A 17208-nucleotide genomic window follows, 5' to 3' on the forward strand; every position below is an offset into this window, starting at 1 on the left:
ACTTCTTTGATGGAGATATCGTTTCTACTTTTCTTTTGAATGTACCTCTTGAAATATGTGATAGTTTTTCCATTTTGTATTAATCACAACGTATTTGCTTTCCATCCGTTTATTATTAATTGCAAAAAAATTTTATTTTGTAAGAATTCACTATTATTCAACAATATAATATCTCTATGGTAGTCATCATTAAAATAAATACTACTACACTTAGGCCCTGTTTTACTTCACCTTAAAAAAAATAATATTAAGTAAAAATAAGTTCAGTTCACTAAAATTAATTTCAGTTTAGTAAAAATAATTTCAATTCAATAAAGATAGGTTTAGTTCAGTAAAATTCAGTTTTCTTAAAGAAGAATAATAATAAATTATCCGTAAAAATAATTTTAGTTCAGCAAAAATAATTTCAGTTCAGTATAATTAATTTAAGTTCAGTAAAAATAATTTAAGTTCAACAAATATAATTTTGTTTCAGTAAAAATAATTTCAATTCAGCAAAAATAAGGTGAAGTAAACGGGTTCTTAATTTTTATTAATCGATTTTGTATTTAATTATTTTTTTGTTGGTTAAACTTATTAAAAATCACTTAGGAAAAAGGTACAACGTTGTTACTTTTTTTTTTTTTTTTTTTTTTTGAATATTCATGGACTGATACGGTTTGCGGTTTGGCACCATTTCATCTCCCGTGACCTTGTTTCATTTCTTCTTTCTTTGAAGATATTTTGAGTGAGCTTACTCTGTATTCAAAATTTCAACTCTCGAAGGTATATATGGTCCTACATATCTTACATCTTTTGGATGTTCCTCATAAATGAATTGTTTGTCGTTTTCATATTACTCTGCCGTATTTTTAAAGTGTTATACAGAGTATACGTACTTTGTTAAGATCACCTCCAATGATAAAACTCAACTTTGAAATTAAAATACAAAATTAGTTGATTTTATATCCAATGGTGATACCTAATCTACTTCTCGTCTTCTCAATTTAGTTACTTATGTGAACAGTGAGACTTTCTTAAGCATACTAATGTCATTTTTTATTATGGTCTATAGTATCTTAATTTAGCAACATTAAAATTAAATAAATGAATAAATTATAATTAATTGATAAGAGGTCCATATGTTTGTCAAATTGAATATCCCAATTTAATGTCATACCATTAGTGAAATTTGGCATAAACTTACTTAAAGATTTTTTATCCTAGTATATATTTGGTAAATCATTTAATCTTGTTTTTTTTTCCAAATTATCTTGTATACGGAGTAGTTACAACAGACTTGATCAAAATGTGTTCGGCCCGATTATGAACGGGCCATAGATATATGAATCTAGTTTGATCCGGTCCGAAATGACCTGAAAAGCCCGCTAGATCTAGCCAATATGTATGAATTTGGAGAAGCATTTTCAGCTCGAACCTTGACAAGGCTCGACTAGATGGACTATTTTTTTTTACCACAAGCCCGGCTCAGTTCATACAATGATCACCTCTAAGTTATATGTAGATCTCTAGATGAGTGAAAATTAATCAAACCAACAAAAATATCATTCTTTATATCTAACACTATTCTCCATTATATAAACTCGTGCATTACACAAGTTAACACTCATTAATTCATTATAATATGAAGGGGGTATCAATGTATCATGGTGATGATTTAAACAAAGAATCGAAGTATCTACAATAAAATTTATCCAGGATTATTATGCTGTTGTTTTCAATAAGGTCAAAGTTGCTACCTAAGCTTACTCCAACCTTGGCACATGTATTTTCACATTAAATAAATATTCCAATAATTCATTCATTTTTCATACAACAAAACTAACCAACTCCATTGAAAATATAAACTATCTCTTACACCAAAAACCCAACCATTTCCAACTCATTAGATCACATTTATAAGTTCATTAACCAAACCCACAAAATTCTTAAACAAAAATGGCTAATAATAAGCCTAATACACAACAACCTCAAATACACCACAATTATACTAACATTAACAGTAACACTATGTCATCATTATCTTCTTCATCATGGGGTATTAGAACTAGCTTTCAACTCCTAACACCACTTATCCTTCTTGTTCTTGTCATCTCTATCTTCTACTTCAACCAAGACGACGGATCGAGTCTCAACAAACTCGATCCGTTGTCTCCGTTGTCATCGCCATCATTGTCGCCACCATCGTTAAACAACAATGAGGTTGTTATTAGTAATAATAACAATGGTACAATAAAGGAAGAACTAAAAATGTTGCAAAAAAAGTGTGATTATTTTTCGGGAAAATGGGTGTTTGATAATAAAACATACCCTTTATATGATGGAAAAGGGTGTGAATTTTTATCGGATCTTTTGGGTTGTGAGTATTTTGGACGTCAAGATTTGAGTTATCAATATTGGAGATGGCAACCTCACCATTGTCATCTTCCAAGGTGTGTTCATTTTCTCTCTCTTCTACTTTAATTTTTTTTAAGGTTGTTATTTTTTTACAAAAATTTGGGAAAATGATGAGATAATATTTTTTGTTGTTATAAGATACCAACAAGGTTACTCCTACCTAGGACTTTTCACGTATAAGTACAAAGTTTTAATTTTGCATCCTATATATGAAGTATCTCTTTTTTTTTTTTTTTTTTTTAAATGATTTTTTAAAAGAAATGATTAATTATGCCTTTTTCATATTTCCTCCGTTTAACTTCTTTTTTTTAAGGATTAATTTTTAAAAATAAGTAAAAGCAAATCAAGTTGATATAGTTGGAGATACAAAATTAATTAAAATTCAATTGGTTGATATATATTGAGAATTCATTTGTAATATTTACAACTTTAGGTATTGACCAAACATTAATAGATAGTTTATTGACTAGTTTGGCCCAGCAAATTAGATAATTCACTTGAAAATACATTGTTTCAATTATAAAAATTGAAAAATCCAAATGACAATTAGCTAGCCAATGGAATAAGTAGCTTAGAATAGTATAACTAGAGAAGATGATGTGATAATTCAAGGTAGGGTATAAATAGCTAGCAATTAGAGTTGTTCTCTAAGTGAATTAGGTAACAATGAGTCAATGAGTGAGTAGAAAATAGTAACTAGTATGAATGAGAGGTAGACTAATAATATTAGAAGTTTGTCAAAATTAGAATAAAGTAAAGTGAGTCGAAGTATTCAATGAGTTAAACTTATAGGATTTGTGGAAGTATAAACATTTTAACTTTACAAACACTTCTTTCTTTTCTAAGAGTTACTATAAGTTATTGCATCGATACTAACAAATAATGATAAAACTAGAAAAACTAGACTAGTTGATGGATAATTTATAAATGGAGATGATTCAGTAGTTTTCCCACGGTATAATACTCTCTCGGTCTCTCCATTACTTTTCATTATTATGTTTTGATCATTTCCCCTTTACAAAAAGATTCCAAATGTTAAGATTAAAAAGTGAAGAATGAATCGAAAGAATAACTCATTAAAAATTGTAAAACAATTCACTAAAAATGTACTATCGAATTATTGATCCCGTAAAAAAAAAAAAATAAAAAATAAAAAATAATTAATCCCATCTATCTGGAAAATAAAATTATTATGTCCGAGTCTGTCCGACTACAAATGCGGTTAAACCGGTGCTAATTATTGACTTTGGATCAACAAATTTACCCACTATTGTACTAAGCCAGAATTAGAACCAATAACAATTAAGAAATCAAAATGTCAAACCTAATCTTGTTGACGTTTTGTTTTGAGCGTACGTACATTTCTAACTATTCAATTTATTAACACTAAAAAGTACAGTTTTAATAACTAAATCTGACACTGCTATATGGGAGTAATAACAATTTAGTAAGTAATTAGCCAGACGCATTATTATAAATAAAAACTAGTTATTAGCCCGAGTAATACTTTATGCTACTATAGTACGTTTGTACAAGTAGTTTATTCTCTTCCAATAGATCAGAGTATCGTAATTAACCACAAGGCTGGAAAGGAAACTAGGAAAACAATGCTTTATAATAATGTGTGTTTTGAGAAATTAATTTGTGGTTAAAGGTAGTAATTTAAGGTATTTGTGGGATTTATTTTCTTTTGTGATGTTAAAAAAAGGTTCAATGCCACAGCATTGCTGGAGAAGCTAAGGAATAAGAGACTTATGTATGTTGGAGATTCTTTGAATAGAAATCAATGGGTTTCTATGATGTGTTTGGTGGATTCCTCAATTCCTTCTTCCCTCAAATCCATGCAAATTAATGGCTCCTTATTCACCTTCAAAGCCATTGTAAGCATTTTCTTCATTGATCCATGATTTCAGTATTTTTTTTTATATATTTTTTTATTTATATATTAAATGACAAATTTGACAAAATTGTAGTATAGACTTTAAGTCCAAAAACTTTATAATGCTTTTGACAAATAAGATTATGAGGCATCCGGAGCAACCAACATGCATAATGATCAGATGAAATATTAGATTACACGTATGAGAGTTTTTTTTTTTTTTTTTTTTTTTTTTTTTTTTTGAAACACATATATGAGAGTATGAGACTATTATAAGATCATCCTTTCAAAAATAAAAATTAAAAATTAAAAAAAAATTATAAAAAAAAAGACTATTATAAGAGCGTGATTAACATTGTACTTTGTACTCCAAATTTATGTTGTTTTCGTTATATCTATATAGTGAGTGTATTATTTTAAGTTGTATCTTCTTTGATTTCACACAAATTATTAGTCTATATGTTCAATTTCTTAAAAAAATCTACATGCATCATCATTTGATCAGTGTAACTCTAAGGGTTCCAAAAGAAAACATAAAATAAGTATGACATGAAATAATTAAATAAATAATATAAGAATAATAAGATAGAAACATTTAGCATATAGCAACAGAGAGCAGAAAAGATTAGAGAAAAAAGCGGCTAAGTAGCCGGTGCATTTATGATTGTTGTTTCAGATCTACATTTACTATTGAAACTTGAATCTTTCCTTCTTAATTATTGATCATGGAGATAACATTTCATCATATAATTCATATCTAAGATCTCTTAAGCATAATTTAAGGGTACGGTGTCTCATTATTTATTCAAGATTTAGTAATTAATATAGTCAATTTAATTAATCTCTTCTAGGAAAATTATGCTTTACATTCTCAGTGAGGCTAGTAGCTAGATTGCTGTCGTAAATTATTAGTTATTCTGTTTTCCAATTTTTGCATCAATTTTTGCATCAATGCATCATTTGGGCTTATATATATACTCCCTCCGTCCTAAAAAGAATGACCCATTTGGCCAAAACTTTGTCCCAAAAAAAATGATCCATTTGCATTAAAACACCCACCAATTTGCTACAATATTTGTGCAAAATTAGCTTCCCCATATAAAAATTTGATTTTCCATGTTATTTTATTACTTTCTCTCTCTATTTTTTTACAAACCCCATGTAAATTAATCTTTCCAATATACTTTTACTTTTTTTTTTTTTTTTTTGAATAGATATACTTTTAGTTCTTTTTACTTAACTTCCTTAATACCCGCGTAATCAACCCAAATGGGTCGTTCTTTTTGGGACGGAGGGAGTATATATATATATATATATATAGCTTCTATATTTGTTAATGCACAATATAAATTACCAACACATTAACTTTTACGTACATCCAATTTATATTAAACTATAAGATATATTTTTTTTTTTTTTGACAAGAAACTATAAGATCATATGTGGTCAAAACTAATATTCGTATTAAATAACGATAGAATTTTATTATTGATATTACCTGTCATTTTAATATGGGTTGAATTTTAAACTTGAAGGAGTACAATGCGACAATAGAGTTCTATTGGGCCCCATTGTTGGTGGAGTCCAATGCAGATGACCCATTTAAACATCGTGTTGGGGATAGAATAGCCAGAACTCAAGCAATTGAAATGCATGCCAAACATTGGACTCACGCTGACTTCCTCATTTTTGACTCTTATTTGTGGTGGAGAGTTCCTTTCATGAAAATCTTGTAAGTTACTAACTTCACAATATGTACCCATGCTAAAACACGTGATTAATTTCTTATGACATCCACATTCCACAATCTTAGACAACACTAGGATTTTCTTGAAAAAAAGTTATCAAAAAATTAGAGGAATAGATAATTAGAAAAAGGACTTTAGTAATAACGTACTTCTAAAAGACATATATATTGTGTGGGATTTGAAAGCTATAGAATTTTTTTTATTTTTTTCCAAAGATTGTCGATAAAGAATTTCGAATGTTGTGGTTAATATAAAGTTTTCTAATTATATATGGAATAGATACGTCAACTAAAAGAAAATTAGGAAAAACTTCATTTGATTTTTGGTATTTTTCATATGATACCCAAAAATTAGTGTTAATCATATAATCGACCAATACAGTAATACTCTGTTAATTGTATTAAGAGCCAAGCATCTTGACTTTGTATGTACAAAATGTTCAGGTGGGGAACCTTTGAAAGTCCAGACGGAGTATACAAGGATGTAGAAATGTTAAAGGGTTATGAAATGGCATTGAGGACTTGGTCTGATTGGCTGGAACTTCATGTCAACCATTCTAAAACTCAGATTTTTTGGATGAGCTTGTCTCCTACTCATGAAAGGTACTATACAATTATGAACTGTACTTTCTTACAAATTGATTATTTATACACGCACTAAATAAACATTAAAAATTACTAATTAGCTTAAATCTCGACTTAGGATACATGTTCAGTAGTTGTGTGACTAGAACACTAAAAACATTGTTTGATAAGTGGTACTCCATAGTAAATAATGCTACGTATAAAATCATTACCATTACCACTGTTTATTACTGCCTTGCAAACGACCACGACAATTGGTATATATCCTTACATGTTCATTATGTTGATGCAAATGTACAGGAGTGAAGAATGGGGAAATACAAGCAGTCCAAACTGCTACAACGAAACACAACCAATAATGAAGCAAGATTATTGGGGAAGTGGATCAGACCCAAATATGATGAAATTAGTTGAAGAAACAATTGAGAATTTGAGGAAAAAAGGGTTAAACATTGAGTTACTCAACATAACTCAACTCTCGGAATATAGAAAAGATGCACACCTATCAATTTATAGAAAGTTTTATGATCCTTTAACGAAGGAACAACTAGCAAACCCTAGTGGGTATGCTGATTGCTTTCATTGGTGCCTTCCTGGTGTACCCGATACTTGGAATGAAATCCTCTATGCTTACATTTTTAGTTCATTGTGACACGTAGAAAATATACATCATGTAAGTAGGAATTGATTATTTTGTATTAGAGGTAAGAAAGATTAACGAAGAACATCAATACACAAATAATTTATTTTATTTACTAACGTATTAAGTTTTTGTATAAACTGGCGAGAAGAAATTTAATTATTCTAACAAATTACACAATACTTTTGATCAAGAGTTCATTTTCAACTTGATGAACAAGGACATTTTTGTCCATCTATGCAATTTAATTCTGGTACTTTCTTTCAAATTTGAAAAAAAGAATGTTTTTTTTTTTTTTTTTTATAGTTACGTGATTGGATTAGGCTTAGGGACTGTTTATCAAGTGGACCTTTGGTTGTGTTTGTGCTCAATCTGTTAAACATATTGCCGAATGGCAAGCCTTATATTCCCCTGGCCAGTGCTAAAAAGGGCTCAGGTGGTTTGACCCTATGTCTCCATAATACGTATGACTGATAGAGAATATCCATAGAATATTCTCATCTTAGGTTTAAGATATATTTTGTATAAGATTATCTTTGATATCTGTACATATCAAAGATGCATGGATCGGTTGAAGCTTAAGCATGATTTCAACTTTCATCCTCAATGTGAAAAATTGGACATCACTCATTTGATGTTTGTTGATGATGACCTTCTAAGCCAATTGTATGCAAGTGGCCAGAAATGTTCTTTGATTCTTTCTTGAAGTTCTCTTCTGCTTATATATGCTCTTATAGCTTCGATAAAGTAGTGTATATTTTAATATTTAAGTGCTATAACTTTTGCTAATAAATAAAATCTACAATACACAATACACTTTTCAAATGTCGACTGGTGATTTTTAGAACACTTTAGGTATTTAGGAGTTCCTGTGTCAACAAGCTTGTTCAGTGTTCAATGTAAGCCTCCAATTGATAGAGTTTTGCATAGAGCTAAGTCTTGGTAATTAAAAATGCATGACTTCCTATGCAAGGAGGCTTCAGCTTTTTCAGGTTGTTCTGTTGAACCTATTAACATTTTGGTGTCAAACATTAGGGAATTTCAAGTTTATTCATCTCTCTACATTTCCCTAATGCCTGTTTGGGCATTTCATTTGAAATGCTGGAATTGGCCCAATTGCCTTGTTTGGATGTGCTTGTAATTTGGGAATTGGATTTGGCCCAATTCCAAGGTTTTGAAGACATAAGTTTATTTTGATAAACTTGAAATTTCAACTCTAAGCCCATCATTTCAAATTTCAACATTAAGTACAAAAAATAAAAGACCCAGCTCTTTCTCTGTTGCCCAACACTCACTCCCAATTTTCTCTCTCCTCCATTGAAGCAGGTTGTATCCTCCATGCTTTCTATCATCCATTAAAATGTACTCTTGACTCTCCATTAAAGCGGTGTGTGAGATTTTTCTTCCATTGAAGCCCTTTCTTCATCCTCATCCTTTTCATGATTATCTTTCCCCGCTATCGTAATAATTGACGGCATATATTTAATGAAACTTTATAGACGATTTCTTGGGACATATGTGACGGAGTTAGGGTTCCGGTGAGAAGCGATTGACGGCGAGTTGAAGCTAGCTATTGTTGATGATGATCTAGTCACGATTTGATCAAGCATGCGAGATAAAATATGTTGAAGAAGAATTATTTTTCGATAGTAATTTGAAGAATTTACTAGATTAACCCCGTGCGATGCACGGTTTTAAAATAAGAATTGAATTATAGACTTTTAACACGTATTAAAAGAATATAACTTCCTCATTTTTCCTAACTAATTTTTCTAATCAAGTAAGAATATACAATTTCCGAAAGTGCATAATTTTCATATTTGATTAAGAAATTTCAATTATATTATACAATTAACAATTGTTAACAACTCGTAAATAACTAAATAGCATAATATGTGTAGAAAACCTAAAATTTAAAATTTAAAAATTCAAATGGAATATATTTTCAAAGCTATGATGAATAGGGTAACTTAAAAAGAAAATATATATATATATATATATATATATATATATATATATATATATATATATATATATATATATATATATATATATATATATATGACCTCATCCTTACATTTTGGAGGGAAAAAATTAAATAAAAAAGTGACACGTAGGCAATGATGACAACAACGGTTGTTATTTTAGTATATATATATATAGATAGATGTTTCAAATTAAATAAAAAAATACAGTGAATTTCAAATGAGTAAATTGAAATTTTAAGTTTCCCAAACAGAATATTTGGATTTGAAAATCTGAAATTGAAATTTTAGATTTGAAATTTCAAATTTGAAATAAAATGCTAGTATCCAAACGCTACCTAAAAGAAATTAAAGTTCCGGTTTCATGGAATATCTTATGCTTACCTAAAGTAGTTGGAGGATGGAATAGAGCAACAATAGGTAAGCTTCTTTAGGCGTGAGCTCATAAGAACTAAAGGACACCATGGGTTGATAGATTATTGAATATATATGAGATTATAAAATATATTCATGGGCCTCAACCATCAAAGCTTTTGGTTGAGATGGTTCACTAACATGGTATCGCAGCCAACGTGACATCATAGAGGTTACGGGTTTGAATCTCATTCATCCCTCCTTCAAAGTGGAATTAATTCGCGCCAAGTATACTGTCAGTTTAAGCTTTTGATTAAGATAATCCACTAACAATATCAAAGTTGAGATACATTTAGCTATAATTGTCTATCAAACATGTCATGGCCCCTAAGAAAAGTCAAGTAGTGTTATAGCTAGAAAATGTGGAGGCATTGGGAGGTCTGAAATTTAAAACTCGTACCCATTTAGGTTTATTATTTTCTTAATTAGATATAGAACATGTAAAAAAGATACATTGCTGTTTTTATTAATCAGCCCCCTCTTAGAAGTTTGTTTGTAGCGTAGCCTGAGTAGCTATTATTTGAAGACTTCACACTTATATCAGGCTTCTTACTTGAAAATGATTGTCATGCATGTTTTTGGAATTGAAGCATGATTTGCATGAACGTACCATGTAAATTCTTCAAATTAGATTTTACATATTAATTACTGTTTTTGGAAATTTGAAGCATACATACCTCATATATAAATTCTTCAAATTATATTTTACAAATTAATTAAAGTCTGACGGCTATTGTTGAAATAACATAGAGCTAATTTCGGCCAAATCGGCCAGGTCAGAATAACCTATACAAGCTACTTCCATATGTTGTGATAGTCATATTAGTCAAGCAGCTTTAGAGAGGATAAAAAATCAAGAATGTTAAGTATAATGGAAAGCTTAGAGATACATGTCCTAGACATGATTTTATTATTAGGCACTACTCTGTAGTGAAATTATCTCGAATGGTGGACCTATAATTTGTAATCAAGTCAAAAGATAATATCGCAAATTCATAATATTAACGAAGGCTTAACTACTACAGAGTTAATATTAACGAAGGCTTAACTACGACAGAGCTAGTTAATAAGTCATCAAAGAGAATAGGGCTGAGACCAACCGTGTCAATTAAGTTGTTGTAACGACTATCCAACCTAATTGAATGGAGATCCCAATATATGAATTCGAAGGGACAACCAAGTTATGTTAGCAATAAAGCACGTAGAGCACAAAACTCTAACCCATTTCTATAAGTGACATGGTGCTTATTGGGGAAAGAATAAAAAATTATTTTTAACCCATTTCAGTGTTGGAGGCAAAGTGAGGGCATAGTTAGGATTATTAAAAAATAAACTTTAATTAATTGGGATTATTAGAAGTAAATCGGCAATAATTGAAATTATTAAAGTGTATTTAACGAAGGTACAAGGTAGTAGAAAAAAAAAAAAACAAAACAAAACAAAACAAAAAAACAAAAAAAAAAAACCTCATACGAATATATGATAGCAATTGTGCATAGTCAAAACATGAAGAAACGTTATGCAACATTTAAGAAGTGTTCAATTGACCCGAACTTAACTTTAGTAAATTGAATAAAGTAAAAATAATGTGAATAGAGAAGTTATAGAACAAGGCCAACGAAATGCAATTAATTTAATCAAATAAACTTTATCAATATAATTGTGTTGCTTAAAAGCCTTAACCCATTAAAGTAAAATTTTAGTAAAGTAAACCATAAAATACTAATTTATTGAAGAACATATTCTCAGTAAAGTCAGTACTATGATTCAAATTCAACCCTTAATTAATCAAATAATATAGTCTTCGTCTAATTCTTCAAGTTTCCATTACCAGTCACTGTCGGTAAACGTTGCTATATTTAATTTTCAGGACAAAATCCAACATTCGAATCTCTACTTCGTCCCTTTCACTCTCTCTCCTTACATTTCAGCAGCTATGGTGCAGGGCTGGAAATGGAGCAGAAGAAGGTCTCACTTACCTCTTATTTCTCTCATCTTTATGCTTTTGATTACTGTTACTGTTCTTTTCAACGAGTTCAGAATTCACGAGTATCAACCCCAGGATCATAACCCTCATCTGCAAAATACCCAGAATTCATCTCCAGGTTTGTTATGTATAATCACTAATTTTCTTCAATTTCTTGCTGTTTAAGTGGTGAATTTTTGTGGGTTTGTTGAAATTCTGTGTTTTGAGTAATGGGTTTGTTGAATTTGTTAAAATGGTGGCTGAATTTTGGTGGGTTTCTTGCGTTTTGTAGTGGGGAATATCTTGTGTTTGTGTTTTTGTTTCTGTTTTGCCCTAAAGGTGATTTTTTCTGAATTGGGTGTTGCAGTGGAGTTGGATAGATTCACTACATGTAGCTCTACTGTAAAGTACAATGGAGGAGAAGTGGGGTGGGGTGGAAGTGACCGGCATTCGTTGGTTTCGGGCGGTGTCAAGGAGTGTGATGTGTTTACAGGGAAATGGGTGTTTGATAATGGATCATATCCTCTATACAATGAGTCCCATTGTCCTTACATGTCTGATCAGTTAGCTTGTCATAAGCATGGAAGACCTGATTTGGGGTACCAGTATTGGAGGTGGCAGCCAAATGACTGCAATTTGAAAAGGTAGCTGTTATGGATGATTGATGAGACATTGAAATTTTGCTATTTTTGAGTTGCGATTAGTGATTTTTTTTTTTTTATACATACTGAATTTGATGATGGTTTGATTTGGTGTTGTTAATAGATGGAGTGTTACTGAAATGTGGGAAAAGCTGAGAGGGAAGAGATTAATGTTTGTGGGAGATTCACTCAATAGAGGGCAATGGATCTCTATGGTGTGCTTGCTACAGTCAGTGATTCCAGCTAACAAGAGGTCTATGTCCCCGAATGCTCATCTTACTGTCTTTCGGGCAGAGGTAATTTATAGTAGTTCTCTATATGAATGTTCCTTTCATGTGTGTTGTACTTGTCAGCAATGTTACTCGGACTTGGGCACTCTGCTGTCGTACGTGTCCAGTAGCAAATATAGTAACTTTGTGTAAAATTCCCATTCAAAATGAAGTGTAAGTGTCTGTATCTATGCTGGAGTGCTAAGGACCTTTTGCAGTAGTTAATCAATATCTAATTCATGGAAGTTTGAGTTCTTGATTTGAATGCCCTCTGTTATGCAGGAGTATAATGCTTCAATTGAATTTCTATGGGCTCCTTTACTTGTTGATTCGAATTCCGATGATCCTGTAAATCATAGGTTAGGTGATCGAATAATCCGTCCTGATTCAGCTTCAAGGCATCTTTCCAAATGGGAGAATGCTGATATACTCGTATTCAATACGTACTTATGGTGGAGACAAGGACCGGTAAAGCTGTTGTGAGTATGATCCTTTTTTAATCTTTGGCACAGATTTCACTAGTAGCCAAGAACTAATATTTAATTGTCATGCATTTTATTAATTGTCAGGTGGAGTAGTGAAGATAATAGAGTTTGTGAAGAGTTGGATGGTGTACGAGCCATGGAGTTGGCCATGAAAACCTGGGCTAAGTGGGTGGATGCTAATGTCAGTCCTCTCGAGAAGCGGGTGTTTTTTGTTACCATGTCACCTACTCATATGTGGTGAGTGCCTAACCACCTAAATCATTTCATTGAAGCTTGCTAATTAGTTTCAAATTGACCTGAGCATGCGACATTGGTTTCCTTGGCCTACAATTTTTGTCATTACTGAGTTATAAAAAAATCTGAAGGTTATTTTCAGATGTTCAAATTTTGAAAGACAACTGGAGTTACAGTTTAGAGCAATCAATTAGCCTGGACTTTTTTTTTTTTAGAATCTTAATAGGATTACAGTTCCATTACATATTATAATCTCCTAACTGGAATACACTGTCATATCCTAGTGCTAGGTACATATGTGAATAAATCTGTATCCCTTAAATTATCTTATGTCACCTCGTATTGCTTATTTGCTTTATAATACTATGCTGTGATAAAGAAGGATAGTCACCCAAGGGAAATGGAGAACTGTCTTTTATTGTGTTTCGATGGTACGATGGTTCCTTGAGAATAAAGATAATTTCTCTCTGGCACCACACGACTAATGTTTTAATCTTTTGTTAGAGTAGCTTATTTATGTATATTTATAAACTGTATGAAGCTTCTGAGTTTTGAAGCCAGCACCTCTACTGCACATGTATGAAATTGATTTATGACATTGGTTTCATAAATATTGTTTGATAAATTCTTAAATTTAAGACTTTTTAAAATGTTTTTTTGTTTTATTTATTTAATGTGAGTTTCATTTTAAATGGTTGCAATAAGAAATAGACAATAGCCATACAATCATATTTGAAATTTTTAGGCTTTAAGCTATGTTAAGCTAAAATACTGGGAATTATTCTCCAGGAGTTGAAGGCTACTCCTTTCATCTGTTTGTTTTACCTTTTATTTTTGGTGGAAACTAAATGAATTTATTGATTGATACAATTGGAGCCTAATACAGCTAAATACATTTTAACAAAGCATTTCAAGATAACTAATTTCTGGCACTTACAGTCTTCCAAACACCCTAGATAATTTCTCTGTTTCACTGTGTTGTTATACAGCTTTAAGCTTATTCCGCATCGGCACCAAGGACCAAGGGCTTCCTGCCCCTCTTCAATTTCTGGCCCCATATTCTGGGTGTGCTAATGTTGTGTGCGTCAATCTTATGTAGTCGTCTTACAGAAAGAAGCATTGACTTATAAACAATAAGAAAATCAATCAACAAACTCATTTTACAACTGTAGACTGATAGTAGGAACAAAACTGTCCTATATTGATTGGTACATTTAGGTATATATATAAATATAACGGCTATTTCACCAAATGCCACTGAGTAATTTAAAAATTCACCAAATGCCATTGGACTTTTCAGAATTCACCAAATGACATCCAGTTTTTAAATGATTCACCCGGTGCCATTAATGACCAACGGCCGTTAACTCCGTTAGTAATTAGGGGTTAATCTGACACGTGTCATGACATAATTGGACCATTTATCTTAATTCATAAAAATTAAAAAAAAAAAACAAAAAAAGTTTAAAAAAATACCAAAAAAAAAAAAAAAAAAAAAACCCAAATTTTCCCAGCCACCCCGACCACCGCCAAACCCTAACCCCTCCCCTCATGTCGCCGGAAAACAGCCGGTCACCACCGGAACCACCAACAATCGGTCGGCCGACCCTGTAGCTCCCCACCTGACCCATCGCCAATCCCCAAAACCACCCACGCTGCTCGTCCCGACCCCAAAAACCACCCACACATCCGCCCCGACCCCAAAAACACCCCGTAAAAAGCCCCTCCTCCCTTTCCCTACCCTCAAAATTGGTCGTTTCGACGGTGGGAGAAGGGAGGAGGGGCTTTTACTGGTGGTTATTAGGGTCGGGGCGGCTGTGTGGGTGGTTTTTGGGGTGGGTGTTTGCGATTTTATGGGGTTGGGGCAGTTTGTGAGGGAGGTTTTGGGGGTCGGCGGTGGGTCAGGTGGGGAGCTACAAGGTCGGCCGGCCGATTGTTGGTGGTTCCGGTGGTGACCGGCCGTTTTCCGGCGACATGAGGGGAGGGGTTAGGGTTTGGCGGTGGTCGGGGTGGCTGGTAAAATTTGTTTTTTATTTTTTAAATTTTTTTTTAACTTTTTTTGTTTTTTTTTTTAATTTTTATGAATTAAGATAAATAGTCCAATTATGTCATGACACGTATTAGATTAACCCCTAATTACTAACGGAGTTAACGGCCGTTGGTCATTAATGGCACCGGGTAAATTTTTTAAAAACTGGATGGCATTTGGTGAATTTTGAAAAGTCCGATGGCATTTGATGAATTTTTAAATTACTCAGTGGCATTTGGTGAAATAGCCGTAAATATAATTGTGATGATCTCCCTCTAAACATAAAGTATTAATAGTATACACTGCATTTGGAAACACCATACTACCATAGTCTCCTGAAGCTGTGCTGAAGTGCAGCTGGTAAAGCCGTCTTATATCAATATATTTGTGAAATAAATCAAAGTGTGCTAATGAGTGCACAGAAGCTGTTAGCTTCTATACTTCTGTACTTTAGTTCCCATTTCTTCGTTGCAATTTTAATCATTTTATTGTCCATGCTCTGCTTTTGCTGCTGTATTTTTCATTGTGGTATTTTCCATGATTTATGAATCTGAATGGTCATATTGATAAGGAAACATCGTTAATGTCAGTCATATTGCATAGGAGAGCTGTATCTTTGTAGTCATCCTAACTTAATGAGGAAAGATCCTACCTGTAGTTACACATCTGTCCTAGTTTATTGCAAAATCCCTTCATTGGCCAAGACTACCAATCTCTCCCATATTTCCTTATATTTACGACTAGCCAAGTATATCTATCCATCTTGTATCCCAGGTCTTGAGAGAAGTCAGAAATATCGCATCTAATGATCAACACTCATTTGAAATTTACCGCACTATTTGTCTCTATAGTATGCTTTAGTGGACTCATCATTTGCATTTTTCATGAAGCTAGTATTGCTAATTACTTCTAACTACGTCTCTTTTCCTTAACGGACCTCATCTTGCTTTGTCTCCATTCAGGAGTCAAGAGTGGAATCCAGAAAGTCAAGGAAACTGCTACAACGAGAGTGATCCCATTATTCAGGAGAATTACTGGGGAACTGGTTCCGACGTGCAAACAATGAGTATCGTGGAGGGTATCCTTAGTCGATTGGGATCAAAGGTCACAGTTCTCAACATCACTCAGCTATCTGAATATAGAAAAGATGGCCATCCTTCTATTTATCGCAAGTTTTGGGAAACGCTTAGTCCTGAACAGTTGTCAAAACCTGAGTCATATTCTGATTGTATACATTGGTGCTTGCCTGGTGTACCTGATGTATGGAATGAACTGCTCTTCCATTTTTTGTAAAAAGGATACACAAAATTGTAATTAGCATATTCCATAATCAACACTGTTTACTATAACTAAGTCAAAAGTTTCACCTAAATTTCATAGATGTGCTCGAATATGAATTATGATGTTGATACACCTGGTTAAATATCTGCTGTCAATACTACATAATTGTCTCAAATTTTGCCTACGAATCAAAGGATTTGCCTATGACTCGTCAGTTATCACATTATTGACAATCAACACTCAAGTCAAGCAGTGATTGCAGTTACAAATTGTTATACTGGTTCCAACTCTCAAACTCTAGCAATTGCACCAATCTGATGCACGAGTGGATAAATAATTCGGAACAAACACATACCAAACTTAAGTTGACAAAAACTCTTAATTACTGTAATATTGAGTAGTTTATGATTAATCTTAACCTGGAAATCCTAAGTAACAATTTCCACCATATCTGTTATGTATCTAATCATTAAAAGAGTTTCATTTACACTTTCATGTTTTTATCCATCATTTCTTGATTTTTTTTCTTCTATATCTATTGCTATTAATTTGCTGTCTTCTTAATCCTAACTAATTATAGCCAGGCAGAGAAAGTGAGAGTTTTAAATCAATGCCTCCGCCACCAGTGCATCCATCACTTCCATTAAACTGAGAGT

The 17208-nt window shown here is 32.3% G+C and overlaps 2 protein-coding genes across 2 annotated transcripts; both read left to right on the forward strand.

The window, feature by feature from the left end:
- The first annotated feature begins 1818 nt into the window (after nt 1-1818).
- LOC145598342 (protein trichome birefringence-like 34) lies at nt 1819-7546 on the forward strand. The gene is made up of 5 exons (XM_081654686.1): nt 1819-2432; nt 4106-4277; nt 5812-6008; nt 6468-6626; nt 6909-7546. The coding sequence occupies exons 1-5, from the start codon at nt 1939-1941 to the stop codon at nt 7258-7260; spliced, it is 1374 nt and encodes a 457-aa protein (XP_081510812.1). The 5' UTR covers nt 1819-1938; the 3' UTR covers nt 7261-7546.
- Nucleotides 7547-11518: 3972 nt separating this feature from the next.
- On the forward strand, nt 11519-16633 carry LOC145598314 (protein trichome birefringence-like 35). Its single transcript, XM_081654651.1, has 6 exons — nt 11519-11752; nt 11981-12257; nt 12379-12550; nt 12806-13002; nt 13093-13245; nt 16234-16633. Exons 1-6 carry the CDS (start codon nt 11584-11586, stop codon nt 16562-16564), a joined length of 1299 nt encoding a protein of 432 aa, XP_081510777.1. The 5' UTR covers nt 11519-11583; the 3' UTR covers nt 16565-16633.
- Nucleotides 16634-17208: the final 575 nt, after the last annotated feature.

The sequence above is a fragment of the Chenopodium album genome, chromosome 20, assembly GCF_948465745.1.
Source record: "Chenopodium album chromosome 20, dcCheAlbu1.1, whole genome shotgun sequence".
Classification (NCBI taxonomy): Eukaryota; Viridiplantae; Streptophyta; class Magnoliopsida; order Caryophyllales; family Amaranthaceae; genus Chenopodium; species Chenopodium album.